Source organism: Dermacentor variabilis, chromosome 7 (genome assembly GCF_050947875.1).
Source record: "Dermacentor variabilis isolate Ectoservices chromosome 7, ASM5094787v1, whole genome shotgun sequence".
Taxonomy (NCBI): Eukaryota; Metazoa; Arthropoda; class Arachnida; order Ixodida; family Ixodidae; genus Dermacentor; species Dermacentor variabilis.
In genome coordinates, this window is record NC_134574.1 from 108,957,910 (window position 1) to 108,984,350 (window position 26,441).

Consider the following 26,441-nt stretch of genomic DNA (forward strand, 5'->3'; position numbering starts at 1 on the left):
AATGCGAAGACATTAATGTCCAATTGAAAACCGCTCAGTGGTGCTTCAAGTTGTGAACTGCTCGCGGGTGAGCAAGTGCGTTGAGACGCTTGGCCAACGCGTCATAGATAGCACAAGGCCAGTGCACTTCGATCCAAGACGTCATGCTGCCTTACGCGATTGGCATAGTATATAATTGGAAAGCTCCCGAGTAAGCCGCGACGATTTCGACGTCGACGCTTTCGTCACAACGGGCTTCGCAATCAAAATTTGGGTCCACATAGCATGGCGTCACAAAGCCGAGTGCACAGACGTACTGTCTAGGAGGTGCTCGTTTAGACCAGTGGGTAAGACACTCGGCTTCTGAGTGTAGGATCACAGGATCGGAACTCACTACTACCAACGTTCTTACTTTCGAATTCATTCTGTTTTTTATACATTAATTTCTTTAGAGCGATTACCGAGGCTCCGATTACCGAGCGCCTTAGATTAACATGCCTCCGAGAGCGAGCGCGACGTGGCGTCGAGGCAATGCCCTCTCCTCCCGCGCAAGACGTGTGCCTTATCGCGGCAGCAGGTGACCCTTTCACCCGCTCTGTTCTGTCAAGGCGCACTCGAGCTGTGGAGTCAAAGCTAATGGGAACTTAGGTGCCGTTTTTTGCTTGTCCAGACGACTGACGCCTGCTTTTTTGCTGAATAATCCATTTGATGCTTTCGTATCAGAAAGAAATACAACATCGTGGCCGGCTTACCGTACATTATACTCAAGAGGTCTCTTTAACTCATGCACAACTCCCGTGGCGACAAATACGGACGCAAGCAAAAGACATGAAAGTAGACTTGTAGATGCTCGTGCTCGCCCTGCATGGTCGTTGACTGGACCACTTTCGTATCACTTGATCATTGTGATAAATGACACCTTCATCCGAACGTGTGATTAGTGTATTTGGTGCAGCTGCTGGGAACCTGTTGTGTAAAGGCTGGGAGCCGAGAAGGGAACGCGCATCCAGATCAATGTACCAGGTGAATATCACGGCGAACAGGAGCTACAGTCGTGAAAGCCTTTCCGGTGTGCCTGGTCTCGAGAGGTGAGAGGGCGAGCTGGCGGCATTGCTCAGTATAAATGGCGGCTTCAGATAGAGTCGCCGATTCTGAGGCATCCGGGCGATATGGGAGGATAGTGTGCATGAATGAGAAACGCATTTGGATGTAAAATGTAAATACGAAGGACGGAATGAATCCTCTCGTAGATTGTCTAGCGCTGGTCTAAGCGTAGGTAACGAAGGGTAGTGTCTCCCCAATAGGTTTGCTCATAGGAAACGTACATGGCGAGCACGTCGCCTAGAGTGTGATTAGAGCTCTCAGTCATTCCGTTGGTTTGGAGTTTATATGCACTGGTTGTGCAAAGGAAATTGTTGCATTCACGTAGAAGGGATTCTACAGGTTCGAAGAGGAAGGAACGTCAGCGATCGCTCAGTATCTCACGAGATGCACCATGGCGTAGAACGAGGTTATAAAGGATGAACAAAGCGAGTTCGCTCCTATTTCTATACCAAAATACACGCGACACATACAAGGGCACTCTTACTGTGTGCAGTGGCTGACTACAACTGAATTCGATTTCTCCTATTGAAGGAAAAAGTGAAATTTTATTCACTGTTGCCTCAGATTATTATTTTGCTTCAAATATGCGCCATTTTCTGCCTCAACACCAGTACAGCATCTTTGCGAGAAAGCAGCCGCGCGTTCAACGAGGGGTCAAATGATAATTGTCGAGGTTACCCCACCTGAAGTATTTGGCACTAATTGCGCCGACACCATTAATTTTACGTATTCTAACACTAATTTCGCTTCCTGTGGAACCCGGCGTTACCACCTTCCACCAGAAAAAAAAACAAAAAAACTAGCCCCGCAGCTTTCCAAGGCAGTCCTGAAGCAGCCGTATGACTACGTCCGCGGAGCGTACAAGCGGCATCGCTAGAGCCGGTGCATATTACATGAACGTGTGTCGGTTATGGCGCATACACTGGAAGTGCGAAAAACGGCTGTTCTGATGCTTTTGAAGAAACTTATACCGGATTAATAAACCACTTGCACAGTCTTGGGTAGGCTTCAGGCAGTGACAAAGCACATCCCTAAGACGTACGAAGGGTGTCAGAACGGCCTAATACGCCAACACACAGGGTATTTTCGATCACGATTAGGTTCCATCGGGATCAAATTTCTGGATCTTGATTGATAGCGTTACTTAGTTTGTGAAAAAGATGTAATCGCGCTCCAAATTGTCTTTGTGATATTGGTATAGGAAGCTTCACTGTCGTCGATTTGTTAGTTGCTCGGATTTGAAAAAATCCGGAAAGGATATTTTGAATTTGTTGTGTCTTCAAGTACGCAGCAGCCTACTTGCAAGAACACATGTTTATTGCCACTTGCAATACAACGGAAAAGAACCACAAGGCACTTACGTGGCCGTCTTATATAGCTATACAGTTCCACTAATCAGTGACATCACAGACACACACACAAGCACGTGCGCTCTGTCTAAGATACACAATTCAAGACTTCAGTGACGTCAGAGTGCCACTACAGGTTCTATCTAAGAGGCGATGACACAGAATTACGTTGATCACACTGGTGCACCCTCTTCTGTTTTATGTTCTGTCGAGTGCATATAAATTTTTGATACATTTGGCCAAGAAGCCGAAATGCTAAATTCTACCAAGGTCATATAAGGCATAGTAGCTCAACCCGTGAGCCGCAGCGTCTCGCAGCGGCTCAGTTGCTATATGATGTTCAATTGGTGAGCACAATGTCACGTGTTTGGTTCTTGGCCGCAGCAGCCGAAATATGTGGAGGTGGTGTGAAAAAGTGGTCGCATGCAATGCGTAGTGTTCATCTTAAAAAAGTGCTAATTCATAGTCCTTTACTTCTGCGTTTCTTATAGCTCACTGTGCAGCTTCGGGAGTTTAGGCCCGTAAGTATTTAATCGCTCTAATCTGACGCCACGGCGTTATGGCTTATTCGGAAGACTTGGTCTTCTTAGCTGATCTCACATCTATGTGGCGTATCTGGTATCTAGGTATCTTGTAACCGCATAGAAAAAAATGGCCATTTGGTCCTTCCAGTGCGTCTAGAGTGGAAAATCGTGTTGAAATGTAGGTTAGACACCGAGTACATCAAATGTGTTGGAACTAAATATACCACAAAGACAATACACGAATTAGCCTCTGATAATTGTAAATTAACGGTACAGGCGTAACTAGAACCAATCGAGTGGAAAATTATTGACATAGCACTCATCACCTGTAAAGCGTGCACTGCCTTCGATATAGACATCTTGCGGCAAAGCCGACGTACCACACACTTTGGGAACCGAAGCTAGTTCTCATGCACTAAGCGTGGCTTGCGAAGAAATGGTGCCTGAAAGGCGGCTTCGCTAGTGCCCACAAGAATCGAGAATTACCGTGAAGTGAGATTAACGGTACTGGCGTAATTAGCGCCAATATAATCGAAAATTGGCCGTAATGCGTGATATAGAGTAAACTAACTCCTGATCCTCCCATTTCTTTTCTTGGTCAACAGAAAGAAAGTGTCAATCAACTGTCGACGCGAAAGGCGTCAAAGTCGATGCAATTGCTCGTAATGTACGATACGAATAGGCTATGAAATGAACTACTAATTAGCATGAAAAAAGAGAAAGAAAGCTCTGGGTCCTGTGACGTTTTGTTTAGCCGCGATTCCCGAATATCATGACCACCGTCGCAAACGCAGTTTCCCTACTCATGCTAGGCAAATAAAGATTTACGTCCCTCGTGAACCTGTAGTGAACATTCTGTGTTATCCTGTATGAATTCGAGGAAAGAGGAGGCGGCGAGTTTAACGAAGAATGCCGCAAGTGAAACAGGAGGAGGAGAAGGTCAAGCCAGAAGGATAGAGTGGCAGTGGGTCAGGCGAATAGTTGATTTTTGAAACGACTGAGAACGGCTATCGTGTACCGATTGGAGCCCGTTCAAGGCACCGGACTCCTGTTACCCCCGGATGATTAATTTCACTTACCTCCTTTCGCGAGGACTAGTTTTGTTTTCGTAGCTAACATATTGATCTCCTTTGCAGCGTAAGTACAGATACTGTATGATCCGTATGATCCTGTATGATTTCATTCGGGTTAAAAAGTTACGGCACAATTCATCTCAGGATGGCTGTCGACGGTTAGAAAATTAGCATTAAAACATAGAGCGACACATTGTATTCCTGAATGCACGTTTATTTACCATGTGTAGTGACCATTCTGACACTATTGGGTATTGACACACATTCTGATTGTTCCATCAGCTGTATCCGACGTACTCTGATATCGTCCCACTGTGGCTTGGGCGTGCGAATAGCGATTTTTGAGACCGAATCGAATACGAATCAAATAGTGCCAGAAACGAACCGAATCGAACATTAAATTCTTGTAGAACAGTTTTGGAATAATAAACAACCTTCATCACAGTAATTATAAAGCGTTCTCAACCTCTTAGTATTCTTAATGTTAGGAAGTTTCTGTCATTAGATAGTACTTTATGAAGCGTTGTTTATTAAAAAATTGTACAGAAATTCTGAGAGCAGCCTACAAATTCGTAAGCATTCTTTGGCTCAGCTGCAACCTTTCGATTTTGTTACTGAAATTTCAGTTGGTTCACTCCCCACTTTAAAGTTGGCCCACCCCGATATTTAGTAACCCACACCCAACTTTAGGTTGGCCCACTCCCAAATTTCAAGTTGTCCCAACCCATATTTCGTGGTGGCCCATCCTCAAGTTTCAGTTCACCCTCCTACAAATTTCAAGTCGGATCACCCCCTCCCAAAAAGATTTGGCAGTTACCTATGCTTGCAACTACCGCGGCTTTGTGTATCGCCGTGTGTTTGCGCACAGCTTCTCGGCAGGAACGCTAATGTATTTGGGTATGCCAGCAGCGGAAGCCAGGACACTACCCCGGCTCTGGCAGAGCCGATAAGCGCAACTTGACGGTGCATTCGCATGGGTTTGTCGCGCTTGCTGCTAAATACTCTGTGAGGGTCCGGAGACCTCCTAAACCTTCACGCGCGGGCCGCAACTATGACAGCACGACAACGCCAAGGGCTTCGACGCAGGCGCGCCTCGAGCGCCGCTTTAATTGATATTGCGATAAAGATGCGGCTGACCACACTGCTACTGTCTAGGGTTGCGGCTGAAAACTGGAAGGTGACCAGCAGGGAGGGCTAGGGGAATATGTCTGAGAGAAATAGAAGTGAGGATGGGAGAGAGGATAGATAGTATAAAAAGAAGTAGTTGCTACCTCCTAAGTTCACGGACGACGTGGCGCCGAAGGTTGAAATATTGTTCTACAGTCGCGCTGGCTCTTACAATGACAATGAAGTTTTTTATTCGTCTAATATTCCCCTTTTCCTAATTATCCTATCTTTAACTAAAAGCCTAGTTACTTTGCCTAGTTATTGTCTGTCGCACTCATGTGATTTAGCGTAACATTTACAATAACTTCATACGATCCTAGAAGTTCGCATTTACAACAACAGAAACACTATGCAGTAAAGGCAGCACTGCTGCACATGAGTTCAATTTGGTTTTATGTTTACAGTCTTCCCTGTTCTGTTGTCTATATGCATTCTTTCTGTGTCTTGCCCTCCTTCGTCCCCCACCCTCGTTCGCCCTTCGCTTTATAGAACTGGAAGACCTCGTGCCTCATACTGTGGCAGTGTTAAGTTTCGGTTCAACAACACCGCCAACAGCAATGAGAAAATCATGATGACCTGAAACACAGAAAGAAATAAGCCAGACGGGATATAGTTGCAGCATAATCGCTTACGTGGAAGAAGGTTCTCTCGAAGAAATGCTTCTGCACGATCATGAGAAGTGCGAGGACGTAGCAGAATGCGGGCATGCGCAGGGCGGCCAAGGCAAGGAACGCAGCGTGCTGTCCCAGAAAAGCGAGTGCCACTTCCCAGCCGAGCCGGACAGCCACAAAGAGCGATGTGTAGACAGCGTAGAACGCCGGCACTAGCTGAAAAGACAAATGGAAATCAGTGTTGGGAGGGGGGGGGGATGAATACGAAAATACTTGGGGCAGAATTCACCAATCTTTTCCTTCGTAACTACTCTTTTGCCGATGGCCAGCCATCTGCCCAGACTATAATACTGACTTCATAGTTGGCTGCAACTTGCTCTTACGAACAAATCTATAACGTAGGAGAATTGTGTGAATGCGGGACATTAGGCCGAATTTACTAAGCTCTTGGTTCGTAGGTGCCCATTGCCACTGCCCGATAGGCTTTAGTAATCTCATGTCCTGCATCATGTTCGACTAGAACTCGTTTTTCCTAACAATTCGGGCCTAAGAGCTTTTTAGCTCGCATTTACGGAAACCTATGCTAGACTTGCTCTTAAGTCGAAATTGCAGCCAATCGCGATGCTGCGCATATTATTAGTGAGGGCAACCAGCCAATGGCCAAGAGCAGAATGCGATCCCTTGTGAATGCGGCCCCTGTCCTGTATTCACCGTAAAGCACTAACGCTAAAACTGTTCCTAAGGTTAGATGTCTGCCTATTTTGATGCTTCGCATATCATTGGCGATGATTGATGGCCAGACGGACAACCCTTACGACCAAACCACTTTTCGAATTCGGCCCCTGCACGCTCTCAAGACACTTAGGACAAGCATGATACTAGTTTAGGCATGTACATAATATGGCTTTATAGAAATTCTGGGCGTAGCTCTCGTGTTGTTACGGCAGCTTATGTTTTTATTCACTGTTATTGCTAGAACACATGAAAAGTAACGAGAACCGAACGATCGCACACAGACGCCGCAGCGCTCCGCAGATCTGCGCGTGTCTTCCTATTTGTGTACTCGCGCTAAGTATCATGTACTCCAACTGGCATATCACTTTATGGAAACTTTATCTCCTGTCTCGGTATAGCGGTATAGCTTATAAAAGATGACCTTAAAGTCCACACTGATTTTCGAATCCACGGCGGAACCGCGGATCACCTTACGTCGATATTGTGTCGAGAATTTCAGTGTACTTATGAGCATCTAAATTTCAATTCCGCTACATTATGTAGCAGTATTTAGATGCCTACAATACAAGAAATGCAAATGTGCCATAGGCGTTATGTTGGAAAAAAAATACAGAACTCTCGCTAACGTAGTATCTGATTACAAATCGATGTTCTTGCGCAAATGTTGACAATTTCCATTGCTGACCATAGTTCAAGCTTCGCACACCAAAAGAAGGGGGAAAATATGCGCCGCCAAACACTGTACTTCTGCATACATGATGTGGGGCTATGCGTATGAATCTTCTTCTGACGCAGTTTTATCACTGTACTAGAAAACCGTTAAACACCATGTTGGAGTGCTTCTTTCCATCCCGTAGCCAATAGAATGGCTCATCTTTGGCATCTAAGATAGTGCCAAAATAAAAAAAAACAGTCGCAGCTTCCCTCAAAAGGCAAATCACCGATTGCTGTAGCAAATTAGTAGACAGTAAGGACAATAGCATTATCGGCCATGTAAGCTGGCAAACATTCGCTTACTAAGTAAATTAACGAACCTGGTGTCACGCGCGCAGAAGGGAACATGATCATATCTTACTCGATGACCGCGGAAACTCAATGTCAGAACGCTGGAGGGAGGAAGCGCGGCAGTAGCAGCGAGGGAATTAACTTTCGTGCTGCCTCTCGCTTCAACGCGAACTAATATGCCAAAACTGTAGTGCACACGAAGCTATCAGCACACTGGGCTCTCTGTACCCATCGTAGAACGCTTTCAAAATAGGCTCCGCGTGGCCGCGTCATATGCAGCGGCCAGTGATTTAGAACGCCCCCGTCCCCTTTTTTTCTCCCGGTGCGTTGCGCGCAACGAAAGACCCGCTTTCCTCCCTTGTGTGCTCGAGATCGAGCCGCCATCGTCGGCTGACGCTCGCGCGCTTTCGCTCGCGCATACACATACGGTGCGTGGCGACGTTGTTATGGCCCTTGAATTTTGTACAAAACATCATGGCGACGATGACGGCAAAAGTGCGCTTGAAGTATCCATATAATTGAAATCTAATTAAAAACTTATAGCGAGACTGCCATGCTGTTTTATACTCTGTCAAGACAAATTGACAGCTCTCTCCACATCGATACAGATAATGTCTGTCTGTCTATCTATCTATCTATCTATCTATCTATCTATCTATCTATCTATCTATCTATCTATCTATCTATCTATCTATCTATCTATCTATCTATCTATCTATCTATCTATCTATCTATCTATCTATCTATCTATCTGTCTATCTGTCTGTCTGTCTGTCTGTCTGTCTGTCTGTCTGTCTGTCTGTCTGTCTGTCTGTCTGTTTGTACACGTGTGCTTGTGTAAGTGTACAGGCTTTGTCAAAACTATACAGGCTACTCTGCGCCTTGCCCATACATTGCGTTCGGCTGTGTGCTTCGGTTCTCCTGGCGCTCTCAAAGGTCAATAAGAGAGTTATCTTTTTTCCCATGGACATTGATACTGTTTACATAATACAGAAATTCCTTTAAACAGACGTAAACAGCTTTTCTGTCTTAGGCAACGTAGCCCGTGTGCATTTTACAAAGAATCTACGTACGCAAAGTAGAAACATGGTATCTTGCTTACTGACGGTGCGATGCCCGCGGTTGCCCTGCCCAGCAAAGGGTGCAGAATGAACCACTTCCAATTCGACGTAACAACAGATCGCACAGTCGTCCAATCCCAGTTCGTGTCATCCTGTTCAATGAAAGCCATTACAAAGATTGTCAGTAGATGGTATCCACGCATTGTCGAATTAACAAGAACGCCGAAATATGAGAATTCCAACCCCGTAATTGAAAAGGACTTAGTGCATAGCAATAATTTGTAATAATGAACGCTGACCACTGTATTGATTTATCTAGTATAATTGAAATTACCACTCACCCCCACCCCCCCGAAAATTGCAAGGAGTAGCATAGACATCGCTCGCGACTCTCAACTTATTCTGGCCCCCTTGACTTCATAGTGTGTTTCGGAATCTGTAAACACAAATAGAATCTTTGATACATTCCTCGTCTCACTGCAACTGCCGTGGCTTGAAAGATGAGCCATCAGCGCGTATTCAGAAAAGTAAATTTTATCGCCACGGCATCGCAGTGTAATGTAAGTAGCGTCGACTAGCCGATGGCAAAACGCTTTTTGCGAGCTAAAGTCTTTCTTCATTTATGAGCTAGACCACGCAGTTATCTGTGCCCGTAGTTCCAAAACTTCTCTTTGTAGGAGCCTTTTCTCACTGGTCTGCGCTTGAGTGCAAGGCAGTCGTGATATCAACACCGTGATAACGAGGTGAGCACACGTGTGATGGCCAATCGCGGACAACATTTGCGTATGGGAGTTTTGTATGGGAGTTTGATAGCGCGAAGAACGTTGTTTATCAGTTTCATATGATGTGGGGTCATGTGTACGTAGGGCAAACTGCGAGATGCATTAACACGAGGTTAAGGGAACACTTGTCTAGTATGAAAGGTCGCCCTAGTACGCATTTTCCAATGCATTGTCGAGAACATGATTGCTCAGCTTGTCTTAGTAGCACCGACATTTTGCATAGGCATCAGAATCAAGCCGCAGAGAAATTGTGGAAGCACACTGGATTGAAAAACAAAAAGAAAATGCATCAGCCATCCTTCTGTTTCATTGTTGGATAGAGAAAATTCTCTTCTATCATCACATCTTTAACGCATTTTATGGTAAGTGGTTGTTTCATGCACCTTACTGCTTTTATGTCGACCGGGTGGCTTTGGTCCACGTCTATTTATCACAAGTATTATATGTACTATAGACGTGTTCCGTTGACTAAATCGCGCAGATCTGTGGGTATTATATGCGCTATAGGCGTGCTCTGTTTAGTAGATCGCGCAGATTTGTGGGTATTTAAACAGGTAGTTCTTGAAAAATAAAAGCAGCTGTTAGAAAGCGCTCGTCCTTGTGTTGTTCCAATTCATCGTCCCTGTTTGTTTGTGCACGAAAAGTTTTAAGATGAATCTGTTCCAACTAGGCCGACTCGCAGTTATGCTTCATATCATAATGTGCAAAAACTCCTCTTTTTCTTATTTGCATGATATAACGAGATGTTGGCGAACAAATACGGTGCCGGCTAATCCTTGGCTCTCGAACATGTGGTGGGTGCGAAGCAGAGCTGCAACATTTAACATACAAGAATTTACAACATAGGTACAACAAGTTGCGCTGTCACAATCATGCAAGTGAACAACAAAATGACGAGATTGCAAAGACCAACCTAAAATGATAATACGAACAACAGTGTCATATGACAAATAAACACCCCAGCAGCGATGCTCGATATCGCCACAATAATATTGCGTTTACACCTTGACAATAAAAATAAAGATTTCTCTTATAAAATTTTTTTCATGCTTTCCATTCCCACAGAGCTCGGCTGGAATTTGGCCGAGCAATGTTGTAAATATGGCTGTAATATAAGAATGCAAAACTGCGCGATCCTTTACAGCTACTTTGTTGAGTGCCCTCGAGAGATTTGCCGACCTCTCTGCCTTTCTGTAGACAAATTTACCTCTCTCTACCTCTCAAGAGATTTGTGAAGACGGAGTAAAAATAACGTGTTCAAAATAATAATGTGCAAGCCATCGACAGTATCACCGTCAAACATGAAATTGCAATATCTGAGGATTGAGCGAAATAATAATACCTGAACGTGCATGCTCGCGAAATTATGGTTCTCTGTGGCATCTTGTTTCCCAATTAACTGCCAGGGAAAACATCGTTTTTTTTTTACAATCTTCGTATTCTTCTGTTCATGTGTACTTTTTTGTATATATTCTTTTTTGTATATATTTTTTGTATACATTAGCACATGTACCTAATAAAGTCAATTCGAAGTTAGCGCTCGTCATTGTTTCTCGTCCCCTGCTATTTGTTCATTTTCTGCGCTACACTGCGTACCGACTAGACCAAACCTACGTTTTAAGTGCTTCATTTTATTGTGCATGTATACTCACCTGTTTTCGCTGAAGGCCATACGGGCTCCGTCTGAACCCACCTCGCTTTTCTTGCTGGAGGAAAGCATCTAATAAAGAAAATATCGAAGAAAGACAGTTGTGAAAGAACTGCTGTGACCTTTCATTTGCATAGTCTTTTGTGGCACTGCGTACACAAGTGTACTCGCCAGGATGACACCTGGTAATTTCAGGAAATAAACTCGCACACAATTATCACTGGAAATGAAGCGAAAAATGTGTAGACCAATCGAGCGCTTAATCACAGTTCTTAAAATGGTCCCCCAGTCTCGCAGGCGTTTGTTTCAGCTTGGGAACAGGAAAGAAGTGCTTCTTATTTACAACAGAAGTGATATCGGTCAGAAGTAGCCTGCCCATCAGTGTGCAACTTGAATGTAATTCTGTATTTTGATCGTTCGGGTCTTGTTTAATTCGAAACCTTCGCAGATTGCGAGCTACGCTGATCCAGTAGCCGCAATCCGTGAAACCAAAGCGTTAGTGCTGCCAAATTCTGTCGCGCTACAACACTGGACTGGAGAACGTTATTGTGGCCCTTGGGGACGCGCTTAGCGCGGTGCGGGCGCCTTCCACGTGTAGGGACCGACAGGGAGTTCCTGGCGACCGCTTCGCGGGCCTGCTGGACGGCCCATTGCTGGTCGGCGAGTAGTAAACGTATGAGGCACTTCTCACACTTGTCTGAGGTAGAGTCGGGGAGAGCGTTTCTTCACTGACAGTGCATGTGTGCGAGTGTCGCCGTGTCTCCGCACGAGGGGCACGTGTCACTGGGGTGCGAGTCGAGATAGAAAACGTGTAATTTGGCTGGGTTTGGGTACATGTGCGTCTGTAGTAAGCGTAGCGTTAGCGCCTGCGGTCTGTTAAATTTGGGGAGTGATGGCGGAAACGTGCTGCTAAAAGTTGTTCTTCAATATTGGCTCTGATATGCCAAGTGCATTAAAGAAACAACAACGAGGGAAGGAAAAGTGCGCGTGGATTTAGGTGGTTTCAGCATGTCTATAAGTATCGGGCTCTCGTATTTTTGTTCTTTTTAAGAATAATCATATATACGTATATATAAACGCAGGGTGTTTCAGCGAACACTTTCAAAAATCTTTAAAATTTGCCTGGGGCAGATATCACAATTCTAGTTCATGAGCTCGTGTACTCGAAGCGGAGGACAATACATGCGCAAAAAATTGAGAGGCGAAATGTACTATTTATTGCACATTAACGGATTAAGTTTTTAATTACTTACATTATGGCCCATATTGCAATTTACAAATTATATCCGCGGAGTTCGCAAGGTGGATCCACTTGGAACCAATTTTCAAGATGACATCAGTTTCGAGATATAGGGCGCTATAACGTAAAACTATTCCAAACTTTTCTATTCTAATTCTGCAATCAGCCCACCGCGATTGGTCAAAAACTTTTTTGGACCACCCTCACTTCACCTGTCTGTCACGCGACGTCGCGAAAACCGCGATAGCTCCCTACTTGATATGACGTGTACACACTGATTATGCATAATTTGACCGAACAAAAAAAATATAGTTATTTCTGATTCGGCGCCTCTTTCCATTATCCCTCGGCTATTGGTCAAAAGTTTTCGGTCTGCACCTACTTCACCTGCCTCTCACGAGATGCCACAATACCGCAAAAACTTACCGCGTCAAAGTGACGTGTACGCGTTAAAGATGCATTAATATGCAAAAAAAAACTGAATTTTCGTCAAAATTGCTGCAGTCTGCCCCGTTACGAAATGAATAAAAGATGGCTGCCGCCGATCGCCCAGGCACTCGCTACTCGCCCCTGCCGGAAAGCATGGGTTTATTTGTGTGTAACAAAACTTTTCGCATGGTCGTGTAACGTTTTCGAGAACTTTCGGCATGTTTACGACCTCATTCTGACAACTCTTCTTTGCTGAGGACCCGTTTTAGCCTCATTCTTAAGCTTCCGTTGCATGCTGCCGCGATTGTCGACGAGCCATCGTAAGCTAAGTAAGAGAAAGCGGACCAATCGCAGACGCCGGCACAACCTTCTTCATCCGGTTGTCTATATTCAGTGCTATGACTCAGCTCCATTGAATCCCTCTCAACTTTAGCATGCTCCTCGCCTCTTGTGAGCTAATTAGATAAGACAAGCCGCTCAATGCAGGAAATGTTCGTTTTTCAAGCAAACAAAAGTGACCTCCTATGAACGAGGAGAGCATTTGATTAGTTTGTTCAGACAGCCGTGCAGGTGACCGCCCGATGCTGGCGTCGGCGGTTACGCAAATTTGACGTCACTAAATTGGAATAAAAACATATTGGAATAGCTTTGTGCTATACGGTCCATAAGTTCCCGAACTTTTGCGGAGAAATGCATTGGCGTTGCAATTAATTTGTGAACAAAACGTCGTTTCATGCACTGAAGCACACAACTACAATGCGTGTGAGGCCCGCGCTGACCTCGATCACATTATCTGGCAATGCCCCAAAGCCTCACCCACCAACACCTTCCGCACTAACACTACACGTATCATAACTACGGCCGAGCAGTGGGAGACTCGGCTGCTCAGCTTGGACTCAGAGGAGCAGCTCTGGGCCGTCCGGATGGCTGACGACGCCGCCAGAAAGCAAGGACTAGCCATCGTCTGAGGAAGGGGGGGGGAACGGGAGTTCGTCTCCCAACCCCCCCCCCCCCAACCCCTGGACCTCATCAAAGGCATAATAAAGTTTTATCTCTCTTCGGAAAAAAAAATTAATTTCCCTTCACTTGCCATCTATGCTAAGGCGATAACTAACACAAAAGATTTGCGTTTTTCACTATACACCAGTCAGCATTCGGTGGGTGACACACGCAGCTTATGCCGATGGAAGTAGCAGGTTACAATAATACAGTCATTGTCATCACTGTAACAACATGCAAATTAGTCCGAGCGCATTTTTAGATAGATAATAAGTCCCATACGCTACTGCTTGAGGGAACTTCTACTCAAGTCTGAAAGCATTGTGGAATTGCACATGACGGAGAAATCCTGCCAACACTGATAAATTAAAAGCCTGCGTACGAGCACCGGCTAGAATCAAGCCAACCGCCACATGAGCTTAGAGAGCGGATTATGACACCGAGCTGAAAAATAAAATATCAACCAATGTCGAGGCTAAAGAAGAGAAGGTCGACGTACATGGTTGGTCAAGTGATTCATGACTAAAAGTAGATTATATGTCGCCGTTTTGTGTCACTTAAAAGGTATCGTTCACTTTATTCGCATCTTAATCACACAGTATTTCACGTGCAATTACGATGATGCCTATTGGCTCTTATTGGTCATCCAACACAGCAGACACTCGTTCTTCTTCAGACACTACCCTTCAGAAGTCTCGGCAAACACGCTCCTGCGTTGGGCTACTCTTAAACGTTAGGATCCCCCAACACCGATCCACGTCCTAGGGCGCCTGTCGGGCACGATACGAATTACGAATTTGGACGATACGGGCCTCGCGAGCTGCTGCCGTCTTGGCGTACCTGGCGCGTGCTTAATGCGCAACGTCGCTCTCATTGGCCCGTTGAACGCACGCATCCTCGGGGCGCTTGCGTTTCCCCTCTTCTGTGTCGACAGCTGTCTTCAGACGGGGCGCGGCGCGTTGCCTGTGACGTACTCGGCGTCTGGGCGAGAGTTGCGTGGGGCCAGTAACGCTACGCCGCTTGCGCTGTGATAGCCGAAATATCACTCCCTCTTTACTTCGACGCGTCCACCGCCAGCTGCTCTCCTCGGAGCATGCGCAGAACGATCGCCAACCCTCGCGCTGCTTTGAACTGCTGTCTCCAGACATCGTCGAAGAGGCGTGGGCGCCTCTTCTTTTTTTCTTCGCGCAATGCATTGTGGGTCGTTGCAGTCCGCCCGGCGAACCCGCGGACGAAGCCAGAGCCATCTCGACGTCGGGCAGGTCAGAGCGCATTGGCCGCGTCCGGTTACGTTGGCTGCGCAAGTGTGTCGATCTCCCGACTCTTTAAGGATTGAAGGCCGCTTTTGGTGGCCACGTTGTTCCAGACGGTACGGCAAGAGTTCGAGATAATACAACGTCGCAGAAAGGCATTTTGCGCGAGTCATCTGAAGGCGTCAGGGAAGGCAGTGCGGCGCGCGATAATCCCCCCCACAAAAGAATGAAAACGAAGCGCGGCGGACGCGCGTGCCAGCCCAGCCGCTGCGTAAAACAATGGCCCTTACGCGACGGAGCCGAGAAAACGACGCCCAGTGGACGTTTAGTCTACGAGCACAGTAGCCACGTCAGGCAAGGCTGCATGTCAGGCCAGCAGATATGATGGGCCGTGCATGCGCACCGCTGATCTAGCGGCCCTCTCGACAGCAGGCACCGCGTCGGTAGACGGCGCGTCGATGCAGTTTCGCACGTGCTCCCGTGGTCCGTATACTATTGCTCACGGGTGTTCGTTGCCTCTGTGGGACTCGAACGCTTTCAGCATCTGTCGTTTGCGTTCATTGTCTCCGGACACACGGGTGCAGCTACCGCCTGGGTTACCACGACGTGAACAGACTATGCTGTACCGTCTGTGGATAGGCGTTGCATTTACGAACTGGTATGCTTTCCTTATTGCAATAGCCAACGGCCCCACTTGCGCCGCATGCAACATCGATGAGACGCTCGCACATATTATGTGGGTCTGCCCGCGATATAGTGCTCAGAGACAAGTGCTGCGCAGAGTACTGGACGAGTTAGACAATCGTCCGCTATCTGAACTGAAAGCTTCAGGTCAGTATTCCCGCAGAACAGCCACGCTAAAGGCCTAACTCGCGTTATTATTGTTCCTGCGGTCTGCGGGGCTTCACGATAGACTGTAAGAACGCCGACCCCTACCGCTCTGTAGTGTACGCGGTTTGGTTGTTCTCGTCTCTATTTCTTTCTATCTCCCCTTCCGCTCTCTTTCTCTTTTTATTCCCCCTTCACCCTTCCCGCCGTGCAAGGTAGCCAACCGGAACTGCCTCTGGTTAACCTCCCTGCCTTTCTATGCATCATTTTCTCTCTCTCTCTTTTTCTGTCTCTCTCTATTCTTTTTCGCTCTTGGCCTAAATTTTCGCAGAGCTGTAATTGTGTCACGATTTGCCGCTGCGGAAGATTTACATCAGCAACGAAGTAGAATATACTTGGTTGATGCAGGGTTAGCTCTGTTTTTGGCTGGTTGATCTCTGCGTCACCAGGTGGCTGCACCTGTCAAGCCGCTCACATTTACGCCTCCCACCTACCCGCCAATACGCCCAGTCCACTTGCATTTACCGGAATGGCGGTCAAGCTAAAGCTCTCGAACATTCTGTTAACGTACCGTGTGTGCTTTTGCTACCTGCTTGGCTCTCCCGTTCAAGCCTTCAATGGCTTTGGCGGGACCGAATAAATGTGTTTATTAGTGGCAAGTATTATTATTATTATTATTATTATTATTATTATTATTATTATTATTATTATTATTATTATTATTATTATTATTATTATAGACGTTCTTGTTCTGGTCAACGTGACGTAGCGTGTGCATGCTCACACTACTTCGGACTACATGCGCGACTTTACCAATTCCTCGGGGTCAAATTATAGTCTGGCGTTTTCATCCTGCCAGGTAGCAGCCGGCGAAATCTGGCACGTCACGCCTGCAACGCCAGAATCGCCGAACATTTTCCCCTGTTATAGCTCGGCACGTTGAACATAGCTCACAGCAGCGGGGCGCTCAGCTGTTGACGCAGCGCATGCGCACAAGAGCGGGGCGATCTGCGTTGGGGCCAGAATCTGGATGCGTCAGCGGCTTTTAGCTTTGTGCGGGCTGTGTGCGCTCGGCGCTCACTTTGCGTTGAAGCGATAGATCACTTCGCTCGCTGCTGCGGCCGCGCTTCCTGAAGCCATCGTTTGAGTGCCCGTGATCGTCGAGTGGGATGTCTACATGTTTGCCGTGCGCGCAGACAGCTGGCTTGTTAATTTACTTAGCAAGGGAATGTTTACAAGTTGATATGGCCGATGAATGTACTATCCTCACTTCGTATGGATGTCTGCTAATTTGCTATGACAATCGGTGCTTCGCCTTTCAGGGGAAACTGGGACTTTCTTTTCATTTGCCGAATGCGCAGACTCAGCACGCTCTCATCAGTGAACCCGACCAGCGGGCCAGCATACTGCCATCAAGCCATCCAGCACGCGATGCGCTCGGTTCTACTAGCTTCGGCGTTAGGGATGATATGCTCTACTCCCCCGCTGGTCGCGCCATAACACGCCGAACGCCGCCGGCGAGGCTGTCTGCGCCAGACGTTAGATCGTACGAACGTCTGCATTCCACCGGCGTTTACGCTTTGTACGCACTGATGCACCGCGAAGCGCGAGGGTTTCTTCAAAGCCCGCCACTGCATCGGGATCCCTGAAGCCGGCGCACCACTTTCGCCTCGGCGTGCGCTCAAGGATGACAGCGAACAAGCGCGCTCAGAAGTGTTTGGCGCTCTACAACACTTCCCTCCCCCAAAGTTTATAGAGTGCTTCCAAGGTAAATATACCTGGTAGCGAAGCTTCCATAGGAGCCCATACGTTCAAAACATGGCGGTCCATCGGCGGTTCATGGGGCTTAGCGCCATCTGTATGTGGTGGGAACACTTCCGGCGGAAGAAAAAATAATGTGACGCCATGTCCGTTAAAAGCAGAAGTGACGTCATTTTGTTTTCGAAGGCGCGAAATTTGTTTTGTTGTCCTTCCTTTGGAGCTATATATTCAAATGCCCCGCCATTCGACATGATGGGCGTTTCGAGCTTTCAGCGTGGAAAGCGATGCAGGAAGATGCCAGCCGTACGGTTGTCGAAATCGCATCCCTGCACAGAACATACTTTCTTTGGAAGCCGACGAAAGCTTTAGGTGTAGAGTGCTGATCCTATTGTCGGATACCAAGTCCATCGGCCAGCGCAGTCTCACGAAAACAACTACACAATTATCTGGCGGTCGTAACCCACTCCTTTTAACTGAACAGATTAAGAAGCGATGAAGCTACCCACGTCACCAAATTCAGACAAACTTCGACAAGCAAGAAAGCACAAACTGTGAGGGGGGCGTATTTCAACAGGTGAACTTTACGAGTGCGCCTTTCTGCCCATTTCAAGACGTGCATTGCATTGCGATTGATTGTGACGTCAACGCCCCCTGTAGCGATGGGCGCTGAAAATAAATGCATTTATTAATAATAATAAAATTAAACTTGTATTTTCTTAACTCGTCACGAATATATAAAAATGACTAGGAATTTTATTTTCGTTGAATGAATCTAACTGTGTCTCGCTTGAATTAAAAAACGCGTTTTTCTTTTCCAATGTTTGTTCCCTCCAAACATAGTCGCGCTTCAATCGCTGCTCCCATAACCCCCCATGCTGATGTCGGTGACAATCTGTACTGAACCGCTTTTCGCCCGAAGCTTCGCGACCTATTTGAATCGACCTTGGTGCTTCTATGTGCGCTCCCTCGCTTTCACCGTGCGCGGCGGCGCATGCGCCGCGAGGCCCTCCTATTCGGATGGATGGCTGGATGTTATGAGCGTCCCCTTTGGAACAGGGCGGTAGGTTGCGCCACCAAGCTCTTGTTACTTTATTGGCTAATGTCCTACCTATGTTAAAGAAATAAAAAAAAATAAAAGAAAGAAATCCGCGATGAATTCCCGTAACCGAAGTTTCTGAACCCCTATTGTGCACTTTGTTTTTGAACGCCTCCGTTGTTTGTCGTTTCCCTACTTTGTTTTCCACCAATCATCCAATCGCCTCTTACTAATCGCTATTGCGGAGTTGTTTCCTTTTCCCCTGCCCCCACTGAACCGAAGGGCTTCAAGGAGGCCTGTGATTCCTCAACCACTGGGCAGATATCTTCACATTCTAATACAACAGGCTCCATCGTTTCCCTAGCTTTACCACAGCAAGCACATGCTCCTTCTACCTTCCTATATCTCGCTTTATAAGTGCGTGTTCTAAGGCATCTTGATCTCGCTTCGTAAAGTGATGAGCTTCCCTTTGAGTTATCATAAGTTGTTTCTTTGCTTGTTTCGTTTTTTTCCTATTAGGTAGTTGCTCATTGCAGGTTTCTTTTGCATTGCTGCCAGCGATGAGATTATCTCAGCCTCTCTGACTTTCCGTTTGACGTTCTTTGTTGCTGTGTTACTCGCCGTACAGGCCGCATGATTGCTGGTACGCTTCCTAGTTCTTTTCCTCCACTGTGAATCAATGTTATTCGTACACAAATACCTGAATATTCTCAAAGCGCATTTACTTTCTTTCATATTCCTCAGTCACTCTCCATAATTAATTTTACTGCGAGCTTCCCTCATTTCAAGACTTGTACAGTCCATATCGCCCCTGCAGAGCTTCATTAATAATCTTCCCGTGAGAGCCCAATGCGAGGATTCCCACTGACCTTTGGTTGCCATCGAGTCCGTATTGCGTCCCTGATCTCAAGCAAACAACCGCGTTTCCGAATGCAATGTCTTGGTACCATTACACTTTTCCACATTCCCCGGAGCACTTCGTACCTATTGTACCCCGACAGCGCTCCGTGTTTCATTATGGCTGCACTTACCTATCCCTTTACTGTTATTGTATTTTTCCTGTGTTTCCATATATCTATTACTTTCGTTTATGCATATACCAAGGTATTTATATTCTTTTACGCGAGACATTTCCCGGCCCTGTATTCGCACTGGATGCTCAATCTTTTCATTGAATACCATAACACCGGATTTTCTAACGCTAAATTTCAAACCTCACCTCTCGCCTTCCTGCCCATAGATATTAGCCAGACGTTGCAAATCACTTTGCTTGTTAGCTAGCAACACAATATCATCCGCACAAAATAAACCTGGAAGCTGCTGCTGTATTACTGTACCCCCTTGTTTGTATGAGAGATTAAACCCGATATTACTTCGTTCTAGCGCTCTCTTCATCCTGACCATGTACATGTAGTAGACATGTAGTGGGGATAAAGGGCACCTGTTCTACCAGCTTTTCGGTTTCTTTTTTCCTTGCCAACGAACATGTTGTTTCTCCTTCCGTATTTCTGTCGTTATTACGCTTTGAAGCTCACTATATCCCCACTCTTTACTTGGCCATTTGCCGAGTTCTACCTCGACTCTTGTGACTATATTTGTTATTTGCTCAGTGTTCAAATTAAGACTGGCCATTTTGCACTTCTTTCTCTCTTTTCCCACTGCTTATCCCATTTTCAAAATGATGTGTTTATGGTCAGTCCCTATGCTGCTATACCCTTCGTCGTCAATGACCAGTTCGCTCAACTTATTGTGAATTCTTTCTGTCATCAGACAGTAATCACTGCTCGATTGATGGTTCCTCACTTCCCACGTGATCTGCCTTTCACACTTAGGCCCGGTATTCACGATAACGAGATCGTGTTGCTCGCAAAGATCTAGCATTGACTTCCCGTTGTTGTCGGCATAGCCATATAGATCCTGTCTGTGGGCATTCTTTTCACTCATAGCGTAGTTTCCGCATCATTACCGGAACCATTAAAATCAGCACTTATGCACTCCACTAACTCTTGATTCTTATCAATGCAATTATTTCCGGTCTACAAGTACGTTACAGCAAGCCAAGTTTTTTTCCCACTCATTGTACCTGATAACTAAAGATGTTCTTGACATTTTGAATTTACTGTTTGGCATTTGGCTCCCTGATGGATGAGCATTAAACGCGGACGCTCCACGCCATCTGGTGGAGAGCGAGGCCGCCAAGTTAGATGGCTCTTGGTGGCGGTACGGCAGGGGGCGACAGTGACACAGAGGTTAAGATTTTTTATGGGGTTTTACGTGCAAAAACCACGATCTGATTATGAAGCATGCTGTAGTGGAGACTCCAGAGATTTGGACCACCTGGGTTTCTTTAACGTGCACCTGATTCTAAGTACACGACGGTTCTCGCATTTCGCCCTCATCGATATGCCGCCGCTGCGCCCGGGATTCGAACCCGCGACCTCCCGCTTAGCAGCCCAACAGTTTCGCCGCAGAGTCTCACATTCCACCACTCTTAGACTACCTGCTCTCTTTATTTATTATATCCGTAGTTGGGGGGGGGGGTGCGGGGGGGCTGACTACTGCTATGTATTATCGGCATCCCGGGGTATCATTTAATATCATTGTAAATGTTCACATAACATCTACAAATCACCATACTGACCATTTATTTCTAGAAGTGGTTACAAGATACCCAGATACCAGATAAGTCTAATCCTTTTGAAGTCGTCTAGGAAGGCTGTGTCTTCAGAAAGACTCCCGGCTTGAACTGGAAGGTTGATGCGTTTACAGGTATTTTGGTGGAACTTTTAAAATAAGGCCGTTTGTATTTTTTAGCAGACCGATACCGTCACTGTACCTCAGGGTTTGTTTGAGAATATCTCACTATCTGGCCGCACCTCAACCAAGTACCTCAATCAAAGCTCCACATCCCACTTGGCCCGGCTTGGATGGTTCGAACGGTTTCTCGTGGCACACTTTCAGCGAGCGCTGGAGCGTGGCCAGAAAAAACGCCCTGGAATAGGGGCGTTGTGTCCCTTGCTGGAAGCAGTTTTTATCCTAATAACTCAAGGAAGGCAAACGTGTGTGTACAAAGTCGTACAAATTTTAGTTCTTGAAAGTTTTTATCGTTATGACTACTATAATAAGAATTAAGTGTGCAAATAGCCTATTAGGAGGCTGGCAACGAGTCCTTGCAGATGTACTTCCGTCGCAATATATGTTTCTGATGTTATTCAGCACAATTTTTTGTTAGTTTTTGAGATTTGAGATTTTGAGATTTTGAGATTTGAGATTGTTAGTTTTGAGATTTGAGTTTGATATTTTAGCTTTATGAGCTTTGCATAACTTCGGCAGGCTTGTGGTACAACTGAAGTGTTGAGGGGAGCAGTCTAACCTAAGCAAAGTTTTCTAAATAGTCCCCAGACATTTTTTTTCTGTGGAATAATACAGATCGAGTCTGTGGAGAACGTGTAGACTAGTGCACTCATCCTTATCAACTGACGTCTGTAAAGTGTCTGCAAAAAATAATGTCACCTGGAAACTTGGGAATATTTTGGTTATTTGTTTCTACAAACAGTACATCAGCTGTCAATACCTAATAAGAAATGTTTGTAGGGAGGCAAATATGTGCTAAAGCAAGCTTAGGACAAATGTATATACTACCTATACTGCACCCGTTCGAGGGTGCAGTAGGTAGTACTGCATCGTCAAACTGCACCCGTTTCAGATACCCTGTCATTGCTGCGGTGAGCGAACTGATCTGGCTAGACAGTTGTCGTGTCGCTGCTACTTCACGCTGTTTGAAGGTTTCCGCAGTGTCACTATTCACTGTACACTATGCACCACACTTGCCCTTAGTTATCACCGTGCAGGTGCTATCGTCACGGAGCAATGAACTGTTTGACTACATGGTTTGATGCAGGCATGTGAAGAAGCCTACTGTGGTACGCGGCTGATGAACTCTCTTAAAACACCTCGAGGTGATTCACGGGCGCCAAGCGTCGCTCGACGAGTGCCAGATCCGCCCCTATTGATTAACTATTTAGGCATGCACTTTTCCATCACATGATTGAATCGCCTGTCAGCAGTGACGTCATTCAAAAGGCTGACACGAAGGAGCTTCATGCCTACGTGAAATATATGTCTGGCATTAAAGAAGCATAAGTGCATTTCATGGCAACTGTATATGTAGATGAGCAGATGTTCGAGTCTGTGAGAAGGGGTAGGATTCGAGCAGACACAGTGGGCGTTGCCTGCAGGTCCACTACGCCGGTATCGAGAAATTTGGTTGCCAGATTCAGCCAACTACGTTGGCTGCCGGCAGGCGAAAGCGGAAGTGTGGCCACACACCTTCCGTTTAGCGATTCTTTAGGCCTTTCCACCAACAGTTTCCAACATACAAGTGATATATACTCGCTGTATCGACTTACTCTCTTCGTTCATCGAAAACCTCCACATGGCGTAGATCACGGCCGACGCAACGAACACCCAGTGGAACACCTTCATCCGGTTCCATTTCCACCTAGGATGGGAGTAGTTCACGATTCACTTTCACCGAGTATGAACGAACGAGCTAAGATGATGAGAAGATAAATAATTTAAAATGTTGCTGCGCTGACCAATTTACATATCACTAACAAGTATGAAACGTGCATCTTGCCTCGTTACCTTTCAACGTCAGTTTGTCCTTCTGGTTTTAAGTCCGGTCTTTCTACAACAGCCCTGCCATCTTGTGACATGTTTCTTTTGATCACAACTCAGTATGCGCGTCGCCTGGCTCTAAGTGCGACGGTGTAGAGGATCTCGTTGCTCTCTCTCGAACTCGGGAGATCGACATTTCACCATAGTACACGTCACGGCAATAATCTATTATCCCTTGTTTTCAGCGGGAAGAGAAAGTTCATAGTCAAAAAAAGAAAGAACGAAGGAAGAAAGAAAGAAAGAAGGAAAGAGAGGAAGGAAGAAAGAAAGAGAGTAAGAAAGACAGAAAGAACGAAAAGAAAGAAAAAAAAGAAAGAAAGAAAGAAGATTTCTGCGTTAGCTTGCCATCTGTCAAGTCATATCAAGCCATTTTTGAAGCCATCAAGCAATTTCGACGCCCGTGCTTCTCGTAGTGCTGTGCAAAAAAACGTAAGCAAAAAAAAATAATCGAAAGTAACGAACAAGAATTGTCAGAAGCTCGGGGATGGCGAGCAGATGCACTCGTTGCAAAGATTGATGGTAGTAGCAGTAGACAATGGTTTCCACGTATCGCGAGAAGCACATCGCAGACTCCAAGAGTATACATATCGTCAGTGGTAGTGTCTTTTCCGGTCTCAATAAGCTATTTTATTCAAATGTAAAGTCCTGCCGTAGTGAGCGCCCATTTACACTTCAACAGCTTCTCGCGCAGTTACGCTACAAGCTGAAAGCGCTTTGACGTTCGTGAGCGGAGCCGAAAATGTCAGCCGTGAAACGAACTTCAGTGGTCTTGCTTTCTCACTGCGTGTAGAGCAGGTCGAAAACGTGAAGTGTTTTCAGGATGTGCTCGACGACATTCTCCCATAAAGCCTACATCGCAGACTGCGTGCCAACACTGAATGTAAAGCAGGTCACACCCAGGTCACATCCAGATCACACCCAGGTCACACCGGAGGAAAAAGGAACGCGACGCGCCAGCGGCGGTAAAACGCTGAAGCGGCAGTGCGGCCACACCTGCTGGCGGTGCGCCGCTGTGGTAGTCACGTGACAGCGTGAAAATCTCGCCTCCAATCTTTTTGTTTTATGCTATTGCGAGAGAGAGCGAGAGAGATAACCCTTTATTGTAGGAGAGGTAGGTAGATAGGTAAATAAAAGATGTCGCGCGCCGTTTCTTTCGTCTGCTGACGGATCGGCGCTGTGTTTACGTTCTTCGAATTTCTTCCTTAACGCGCGTCGTTCCAGACGATGTTGACAAGGCCGTTGTCACTGCGATCACAATAATGTCGGAGCGCTTCCTTCTGCTGCGGCGTCGCGTGGTTTACGAGACAATGATAATGACTTGCTAGGTGTCGCCTCCGCGTCCTCGCATTCGGGGTCCGTCTTGTCGTACAGAGTCGGATATGGTGCATTGTCTCCAAAAAGAACCCTTTCCATCGAAACGTATCGGTGTCGATTCGTCACTGCAAGGAACAATCGCAAATCATCACAACCGAAAGCAAGCGCGAGAAATATGAGACCGAACCCAGCCAGCTAAAACGATGATGATGATGATATGTGGTGTTTAATGGCGCAAGGGCCAGATGTGGCCAAAGAGCGCCATGACAAGTGGTGATGTTGGCGATGTATTATGGAGATGTGACTTGGCTGTAAAGTTGCCTAAAAATAGTTGCTGTAAAGTGCATAAAATCTACGTGATATAAAATTATGGCGATGACTAATGACGAATACTATGAACATTAAAATCCATCGTAAAAGAATGACATAGAATTGAAAGTATATGAGATGGTTAAAATAGCTCGAGCACTGTTGCCTCGCCGGAGCCCTTGAAACACAAGGGCCTAGAGGCACGTGCTATACGAAAGAACTATCACAGCGCCATCCTCTGAAGAGAGGAGGCGCTACGAACATGTGGGGCTAACAACATGCAATACAACATCTTTCAGATAACTTAAAAGTGCATTGGTGTCAAATAGCGGTTCTGGGCCGAGTAACATTAATGGGTGAAGGGGAATGTGCTGCCGATATGCTAAGGGAAAATGTCTCTTTCTCTCAGATTCGGCTTCCCGACACTCCAGGAGGACGTGGAGTACGGTCAGCCTCTCCCCGCATCTACCACAGGCTGGAGGCTCACTTCCGGTTAGTAGAAAATTATGTGTGCCAAACGTGTGTCCTATTCTGAGACGACAGAATAGGACATCTGTTCGGCGCGATTTTGTAGTAGAGGGCCAGAATCCTAACTGTGGTTTTATCAGGTGGAGCTTATTATCTGTTTCCGCGTCCCAGATGCGTTGCCAGTGATCGCGCAGCCTCCTTCGCAAGAAAGGCCTCAGATCTGTGACAGGCACCGCAGAGGTAGGGTTAACATCTTGCAATGTGATTGACGTGGCCATCTCGTCCGCCAGAACGTTACCTTCAATTCCCCTATGGCCAGGGACCCAGCATATTATGATATTCTGGTTAGATGAGTACGCTTTGCACAAGACCGAATATAATTCATTAAATACGGGATTTTTATGTTTGCTGAGTGATATTAAGGCCTTCACGACGCTGAGAGAGTCTGTATAGATCGCTGCTTCTGGAAGTTTCGATTTTCTTATGTGCTTTACAGCAGAGAGTAATGCGTAGGCCTCGGCCGTAAAGATACTTGTTTCCGGATGCAGTACATCGGATTCCGAAAACGATGGGCCGACGGCTGCATAGGATACCCCGGCATTTGATTTCGAAGTGTCTGTGTAGAACTCCGCGCAGGAGTGCTTGTGCTGGAGTTCTAGGAAATGCATTCGGATTTCAGCCTCAGGAGCGTGCTTTGTAATTTTTATAAAGGATATGTCACATTGTATCACCTGCCATTCCCAAGGAGGTAAGAGCTTGGTTAGGTGCATTAAGCGATGCTCGAGGAGCGGGACATGCATTTCATCGCTAAGCTGCTTCACACGCAGCGGGAAAGGCTGTCTTATGGAGGGACGATTGCTGAAAAGTGTAGCGCACGTCATATCGGTAACGTTATGAAAACATGGATGTTCAGGATTGGAGCGTACTTTAAGGAAATATGTAAAGCTAATGTATGATCTCTGTAGGTGGAGAGACCATTCATTTGATTCCACATATAGACTTTGTATGGGACTCGTTCTGAAAGCGCCAGTGGCCAGTCGGATTCCCAGATGGTGGACTGGGTCTAGCATCTTTAGCGCGCTCGGG

The 26,441-nt window shown here is 46.3% G+C and overlaps 1 protein-coding gene across 1 annotated transcript in view; it reads right to left on the reverse strand.

Annotated features, from left to right (window-relative positions):
- The window catches only part of LOC142587763 (protein-cysteine N-palmitoyltransferase HHAT-like), a 50,186-nt gene extending 26,790 nt beyond the window's left edge, over nucleotides 1-23,396 (reverse strand). The window contains exons 1-5 of the mRNA XM_075698992.1: nucleotides 23,232-23,396; nucleotides 22,994-23,085; nucleotides 11,043-11,110; nucleotides 8,650-8,760; nucleotides 5,829-6,023 (exon numbers count right to left, since the gene is read on the reverse strand). Coding sequence (XP_075555107.1) covers nucleotides 5,829-6,023; nucleotides 8,650-8,760; nucleotides 11,043-11,110; nucleotides 22,994-23,085; nucleotides 23,232-23,302 — 537 coding nt within the window. The 5' untranslated portion in view covers nucleotides 23,303-23,396. The remainder of the gene's footprint in view (nucleotides 1-5,828; nucleotides 6,024-8,649; nucleotides 8,761-11,042; nucleotides 11,111-22,993; nucleotides 23,086-23,231) is intronic.
- Between the last annotated feature and the right edge of the window lie 3,045 nt (nucleotides 23,397-26,441).